A 7,530-nucleotide genomic window follows, 5' to 3' on the forward strand; every position below is an offset into this window, starting at 1 on the left:
CTAAATTCAAAGATAAAATTATTAAGCTTTTCAAGATGGTGACCACAGAGCATTGAACTCTAAAGTGTAGGCCCTTCTGAGCGTGGGCCTTCTGTGATTGTACCAGTTGCACCCCTGTGAAGCTGGACTGAATGTGCTTGTAAGCCTTTAGCATCGTCTCTGGCCCAGAGTAAGGGCTCAGTGACTGGTCAGTAGAGAGAGGCCCGGCTTTGTTCACAGGTCAACTTAGGAATCCCATAGCTCAAGCCTTCACTTGAACTCTGCATCTGCAGCCTGGCTCAAGGGAGGGTCAGGAAAGGTGTTATAATCACCTTCGTGCAAATGGAGAAACTAAGGCTGGAGAGGAGCTGGAGCTTGGCTATGTTCACCCTGGAGTTAGTGATAGAGGCAGAAGCAAACAGTGATCTCTAGACTCTCAGTCAGTGCCAAGCATCTCAAGTTCAGTGCCCACTCTGGGCCTCCTTAGGTCACCTGGGGATTGTGAGTGGCAGCAGCTCCTGTCAGGAAACCAACCCCTCCCCAGGCCCTTACATAGCTTTCCAAACCCTGCTCACTGCCAGCCTCCTCAAGAAAGACTTCCCTACCCAGGACCTCCCCATGGAAGTTTTTCTTCTATATGTACATTTGCCCAAAAGTCAATCATATGGAATATAGTTTTATTTCTTGTGCTTTTTATGTTACCAAACATTATGAGCATATTTCTGGCTTATTAAATATTTTTTAACCTTATTTATAATATCTCCATAAAATCCCATTTTCAGGAAGCTCCATAATTTATTTGACCAATCCCCCTTTGGTAGACACTCAGGTTGTTTCCGATTATCTTTCAGTTACTGAAAGGCAATGTATCAGCTTCTAAACTGGGGATAATCATAGTATATGGCTCATAGGTTATTGTGAGAATTAAATAAGTTAATATGAAAATAACACTTAGGAAATGAAACAAGTACTACACATGTGTTAGCTAATATTATTCTGTCAGCTCTGTTATTTTGGTAATGCTAGAGGTGATACCATGTTACACACATCTTTGAACATGTAAGTGATTCTAAGGTGCATTACTGGGTCTGAGGGGAGAGCATGTTCAAGGCTGGCACCGAATGTGTCCGTAGTGTATGGAGGGTGTGCCTGAAGCTCACAAAGATCAAGGGTGGGGGCGGAGAGGAACAGGATGGCGTTGAGCCCCAGGCTTCGGCTGGAAACATTTGTTATGATTTCACTGTGATGCCTGAGGACATTTGGACAACCAGTTTGTCCACTTAAGGGCTGAAAGCAGGAAGAGAAGAGAGTACAAAACCTTAAAGAGGGCCCCAGAAAGCCTCTGCTAGGCCAGCACAGACAGAGCAGTTTGCCCTCCAGCTCCAGAACCGTGAGTGGATACTTTTCTCTGTTCTTGTTCTTAGTTCCTGCTACAACTAAGGAGTTCAGGTCTTCCACAAAAGGGAGTTGCAATGAAATCGGATTGGGACCATTGAGTCTTAAATAGCCAGGGATCTGCATATTAGGCTGTCACTTCAGGTCAGGACTGGGCAGAGGAGCAGGGAGCATTAATAGCTAGCTGCCTTTGTGGTCCCCTGTCCCCTAGCATCTCCTCTGCCAACTGTCTTCCATCATGAAGTTGTGACTTTCTAACATAAAAGTAATTTGTCTTTAGGATGCCTTCCATACAACACAAATACTCAGGGGAGATAAGTATTTCACAGAATGATAGAATCATGGAATTTCAGAGCTGAAGGGGAACAAATTCTATTCAGTATTCTTCCAGAGCAGAAATCCTCAAACATTTGAGTCAGAATTCTACATTAGAATCACGTGGGGGCTTCTTAAAATGGTGGCCTCCTGGGCCCAGACTCGGAGTCTGATTCAGTAGGTCTTGTGGGTCCCCAGAATATGCCCCTTTAAGAATCCTCCCCGGGTCATTCATGCTGATGCAGGTGGGCTATGCTTTGAGAAAGCCTGTTGTATAATAGCCATAGCAGGTTGGTTGCCTCTACTGTTGAGGAGCTCACTGCTTCAGGAGGCAGCCTATTCCATTTCAGAACAGCTCTGACTTTACGAAAGTTCTTCCTTATGTGCAGCTGGAATCTGCCTCGGTATGAATTCCACCCGCTGGTCCTGATTCTATCCACCATGGCTATGCAGAGGAAGTTCAATTCCTCCAGCCTCCAATAGGCAGAGGGACTTGAGAATTATGCAACCGTGAGAATTACGCAACCTTTCAAAGGTGCGTTGGAAGGGAGCACCTACGTCTCTGAGTTGGCTGGGCCTTTAGAAACTCATTTCCCTTCTCTCTGGGGTGGATGCCTCCTTCCAAATCCAGGAGAGTGGTCCCCAAATCAGAGGGCAGAATCCCTGGGGAAGAGGAAAGGAGTCCTTGGGCAAGTGAAGGGTCTGTGAAAACTGGTTCCTATGATCAGAGGATGGCAGGGGGCTGAGCAGATGCCTGGCCAGACATCGTGGTGGTGAGTTCCAGGACCTGGATTCCAGCCCCCGTTCTACCTCTAACCCTCCAACAGATTCTGAGCAAGTCCCTGCCCCCTTGGGCCTCAGTTTTCACCTCTACACAACCATCCTTTCTGGTCTTCCCATTCTGAAATCCCATTTTTAAAGCCTGGCTCTCTCTGACCTGCCTCCTCTTTGCTTCTCTGGCAAGTTTTCTGGAGAGGGTGGCAGGAGAGGAGGTGTCCATGTTCTTAGGAAAAAATCCTGAGCCCAAGGCTGAGGAGGAGCACAGTTGCTCACCCAGCAGAGCAGCTCTTGTTGCAGTGGGGCGGGGCGGGAGTCATGAAGAGTGGCGGGTAGGCCTCACAGTCCTCACCTCTGCTCTGAAGCAAGGTGGCTAGGACTGAACCCGTGACGCCTGTGCTCCCCAGGCTGGAGGCACCCTCCCTGTGACGGGCTCTGTCTGAGAGGGGAGCCCTTCAGGTTTGTGGGCTCTTTGAGGCCAAGGCCTTGCTGAGGGAGACAGAGAACAGGACTACAAGGAGGGCCTGTGGATTGTCAAAGGTCCTTATTCTGCAGCCCATCCTGGGTCTCCACCTTACTCGTCTCCTTCTTTTGTCAGGACATATCTCAGATTTGAGGCAAAGGAAACTCTGTGAGCACTGACTCCCTGTGGGTTCTTGGAAAATTTTTCTCAGCGACCTGGGCATCCATTTCCTCATCTGTCTAAAGGGCTAACAATGTCCATAAACACAGTCTGTAAACTGTAACATGCCTGGAAGACGCAGCTGCTGTTATTCTGTTTGTTCTCAGGTTAGTGTTCACAGAAGTAAGAAATCTCAGTCAAGATGGATTCTGTCCTAAAGTGTGAGTTCCTGAGTTCCTGCTTACATGGGACGTTTTTCTGTATCTTGGGCAAGTCTTCAGGGGGCTGTGACTTGGGGAATGGTGGAAAAAGGGGCCAGCTCAGCAGGGAACTCTCCCCAGAGTCACCAGAGGTCTTGATTAGGATTTACAGGAAAAAAAAAATAGTCTTTAGGAAATCTGAAGCCACAGACCAAAAATACTGGGGTCAGAGGTCATGCCATGAGCAGAAATGGCCACTCACTTACTTCTGTGAGTTGTTAAAGTTTGAATGGACGAGCTCATGTGTGCCATTTGCACATACATTGTACACGGACACTCAGTTATCATTACATACACCAGGCACACATGCATCCCTTCTCACAGCCCACAGGTGCCCAAAAGGCTGACCCCAGCCTGCGCAGGCCATGGCAGAGGCTCCAGGTCTTTCCTGGGGAAGGGCTTACCTATGGGGCCACCAATTAATGTTGATGGGGGAGCTGGGATGTTTCCCTCATCAATTGTCATGCCCCGCTTGGTTGGGAAAGGACCCTGGATGGGAGGAAGCATTCCCAGATTCTAGCTCCACTATGATACCACTTTCCTTGTATGTTTTTAGAGATGCCGCTTTCCTTCTCTGGATCTCCATTTCCCTCTCTGTAAAATGGGTCCACAATCTCTTCCCTATCCACTTCTGAAAATGGCAGTAGGGCTCAAAGGGAATAACACATGTGAAGGTGCTTTGAGAAAGCTGAAAAAATTGTACACGTGCAGGCAGGAGGCAGGGGAGGGGAGGAGATGGTTTGGGGGGAAGCAGACCCTGAGGCTCTCAGGTCACTGTCAAGCCAGCCTCTCACCTGAGTGTGTTGTCTCTTTACCACCTCCTCCAGGGTTTGGCAAAGATGATGACAAAGAGAAGGAGCAGCAGAAAGAGAAGGGGAAGCTGCAGAGTAAGCCATGTGAGGAGCAGCAGAAGAAGGTGGAGCAGATGGTGAGGCTGTGGTACCCCTCTACCCCTGGAAGAAATGAGGCTTGCCTGAGGCACAGCCACCAGCTCATATGGAGACTCTCTCTGGGGTGACTATGCTGTCCAGGGTTGAGCTGCTCCTGGCAGGCAGATGTCAGGTCCTCGGATGAGGAGGAACTTTCTCCACTCAGGGATAACAGGACCTAGGGATGAAGCTGCTGGCCAACTGTGAATGGCTTCAGTAGTTTGTGAATGGACAAATCAGTATTAAATGGCCATATGAGTGGATCAAAACCCACCTATATAAATTGCTAAGTAGGACTGAGAGGTCCGGGAAAAGGGCCTGTGGGCTTCAGAGGGCTGTGGTGATTTAGAGGACGCTGTTCTTGTCCTAGACTGAGGAGCTCTTCTCCCAATTCCTCTCCAGCCTCACCTTAGCTGGTCAGGGGAACGGTTCCAGCTCCATCTAAGAGTCATTTGTCTAAGTCTTATGTCTAAGCAGCAGCATTCCCAAATAACGTCTCTTTTTCCCCTGGAAATTTACTTTCAGCACAAACTTCTCTTTGAAGCTTGTGAAGAAGCAGGTTAACTGATATCGCTGCCTTCTGCCTCCGGCAGCTCTTGGAGAAGTTGTAAAGTAGGAAAAGTTAGATGCCACCCCATCATTTTTCTCTGGTTGCTTCTCCCTCCTCTCTCCTCCCCTGTAGCCTCTCAGTGCCCAGGGACTCTCTTCTTCCTTCCACCCTTACCATGCTCTCTGGAAACAATCTGATAGCAGCCATTCATAGTTTAAGGTCAGAGACTTCTGGAAGCTGGTATCAAAATTTGGAGTAAAACTGCATCTCTCTCTTGCAGCGTCCTCTGCTGGTCTTTTCTGCCCTAACTTGTATTTTTTCCCTATCACTGCTCCTCAGTGCACCTCCCCATAAGGACTCATCTTGTTTGGTGCCCTGTGCATATTCCACACCTAGCTGAGGATCTGGAGGAGAAGGGAGACCCCTGAAGGCAGGAGCGGCTCCAGACACTGTGGGAGAACCTGGCCCAGCCCCAGGAGCCCACATTGACCTCACGTCTCTCCAGCAGGAGGACAAAGGCAGCGAGAGTGACAGCAGCAGCAGCGAAGAGGAGCCGGCACAAGTTCCAAAAAGAGGCACCAGACTGTGGTCTTGGACTCGCAGCATGCCAAGAGCACCAGGGAAACCGAGTCCTGAAGTGGGAAGGGACTTGTCAGAGGTCATGTTGAGAGAGCAGAGCGGGATTGGTCCCCAGAGCTGCTAAATCCCAGGGCAGAAATGACCTCATTGGGGAGGCTCTCACGGAAGGCTGGGTGTCACCCCAGGGTGGCCAGAGGGAGTGCCCAGTGTCAGACAGGTGTCAGAGCAGGGCCAGACCTCAGACAAGGGTCTCTTGACTCCTAGCACAGTGCTCCCTCCACTGCCCTAAGCAGCCTGAGTTCCCAGCCTTGAGCTGGGCTTTATGGAGGAGACAAGGGGAGAAGGTGCCACCTCCATCTCCAGAAGGGAGCCCGGGTCTCTCTGGAGAAGCCTCTATTCCTGCAAAGCAGAGCTGTAGAATTCTGTGCGGGAAGGGAGGGATTGGCGTGGGCTGTGGGGAGATGGAAAGTTCTCTGGCTGCATCCTGAAAAATCTATGGGAGAGGGCCAGAGGCAGGGAGGGAGGAGGGCGTTGCACCTGGAGTGGAGAGGGAAATGAAACAGCAGGGAATGGCGATTGAACTCTGGAGAAATTCAGGGTCTGAAGAAGCCGAGTCTGAGGGGAGAGCTTGGGACCCCCATGACCTCCCTAGGGACTCCCACGTGCTCTGGCCATGCAGCCCCTGCCACTTCCCTCTCCCTCGTCTCTTTGGCAAGGTCTGACTTTTCTTCTCCTTGTCACACAGAACCAGGAGATGATCACCAAGAAAAAGAAGAAGAAATGCTTCAATTAACCGCAGGAGCAGCTGATATGGGAGCCTGGAGCAGGAGCACAGGAGAGATTGGAGAAAGGGCAGTCAGGGGAGAGGGAGTGAAGGAGGAATGTTACAGAATGAAACTGTCCACGTACGCTAGTCTAGCCTTTTGTGTTATCATTTCATTTAGGTTATTATTATTATTTTTTTGGTGAGGAAGATTGACCCTGAGCTAACATCTGTGCCCATGTTCCTCTGTTTTGTATGTGGGATGTCGCCACAGCATGGCTTGACAAGTGGTGTGTAGGTCTGCACCTGGGATTCAAACCTGCAAACCCTGGGCTGCTGAGGTGGAGCCTGCGAACTTAACTGCTGCACCACTGGGCCGGCCCCCCATTTAGGTCATTTTTGACACAAGTGTCCTAGCAACAACACAACCCTCATATTTTTTGAGCACCTGCTATCTCACAGTCATGGTGCTCAGAGCTCTTCTCAATCAGTCAGTGTAATCCCTCAGACAACCCATTAGGTCTGTAGGATCATCCTTCTAAACTAGAAAACAGGTCTGGAGCACTTAAGAGACTTGCCCAAAGTCAGCACGGCAGTGGGGGTGGGTGGTGGGGAGGAGAGCGTCAACCCTGAGTATTTGACCATATTACCCATCCACACGTGAAGCACAAGAAAGCCCCGAGCCCATCACGTGAAGGCTCACTGTGTCTCCCTCAGGGCCCTCCCAGCCCCCACCGACCTAACACAAAGAAGCTACAACTAGATCAGAGCATCATGGGACTAACTCAGCTTGACCAGAATCCTGTGGCATACGCAGGGAGGAGAGTGGGGTGGAAGGACGCTTGCAGGCCCCAGGGGCAGGAGAGGAGCTTGGTTCCCAGCCCTGCCAAAGAGCCAATGGGAGACCTCCAGCACATCTCTTACTGCCTTGCGGCTTAGTTTTTGCACCTGTAGCTTCAGAAATAAAAACGACGGAAGTAAAACTGTTTCGGTTTCCAGGGCTTTTGGCGCCATCTTCTGGTCAGTCATGACCACTGCAGCTTTTTTGCAGTGTTGCCATCCACCTTGGACATCAGGTAATTTTGAGGCTTCTAGGAAACTTCTGGTGGCTGTGGGGGTTGAGGCTGGGGTGGGGCAGAACCAGAGCTGACCAGGGAATTGCTGTGGTCTCTGGGTCGCATGGCTGTCTGCTGCTAGTGGCTGGATGGAGACTCAGGGAGGCAGCCAGTGGAGGAGAAGCCCCAAATGTGAGAGTAGGACAGGACTAGGAAACCATGGAGTCTAGCCCCACCAAAGTACGGAAGGGGAAACTGAGGCCTGGGGGGAAGGAGGGACTTGCTCCAGGCCACACACATAGCTTC

The 7,530-nt window shown here is 50.3% G+C and overlaps 1 protein-coding gene across 3 annotated transcripts; it reads left to right on the forward strand.

Annotated features, from left to right (window-relative positions):
- The first annotated feature begins 1,230 nt into the window (after positions 1–1,230).
- On the forward strand, positions 1,231–7,155 carry LOC103549681 (splicing regulatory glutamine/lysine-rich protein 1-like). 3 transcript variants are annotated; one of them, XM_008518182.2, is made up of 5 exons: positions 1,231–1,369; positions 3,256–3,309; positions 4,176–4,276; positions 5,333–5,485; positions 6,152–7,155. In XM_008518182.2, the coding sequence occupies exons 2-5, from the start codon at positions 3,291–3,293 to the stop codon at positions 6,197–6,199; spliced, it is 321 nt and encodes a 106-aa protein (XP_008516404.1). In that variant the 5' UTR covers positions 1,231–1,369; positions 3,256–3,290; the 3' UTR covers positions 6,200–7,155. The 3 variants fall into 3 exon arrangements, with proteins under 3 accessions (XP_008516404.1, XP_008516406.1, XP_070425264.1); XM_008518184.2 differs by having other exon boundaries at positions 5,336–5,485; XM_070569163.1 differs by lacking the exon at positions 1,231–1,369 and adding an exon at positions 2,324–2,462.
- Positions 7,156–7,530: the final 375 nt, after the last annotated feature.

The sequence above is a fragment of the Equus przewalskii genome, chromosome 13 (genome assembly GCF_037783145.1).
Source record: "Equus przewalskii isolate Varuska chromosome 13, EquPr2, whole genome shotgun sequence".
Lineage (NCBI taxonomy): Eukaryota > Metazoa > Chordata > Mammalia > Perissodactyla > Equidae > Equus > Equus przewalskii.

What these genes read in the sequence shown, in the direction of transcription:
- LOC103549681 (XM_008518182.2), top strand. An exon ending in AGAAGAAGGTGGAGCAGATG is followed by an intron (nt 4,277 to 5,332) that starts GTGAGGCTGTGG and finishes ACGTCTCTCCAG; the next exon opens with CAGGAGGACAAAGGCAGCGA. An exon ending in TGGGAAGGGACTTGTCAGAG is followed by an intron (nt 5,486 to 6,151) that starts GTCATGTTGAGA and finishes CTTGTCACACAG; the next exon opens with AACCAGGAGATGATCACCAA.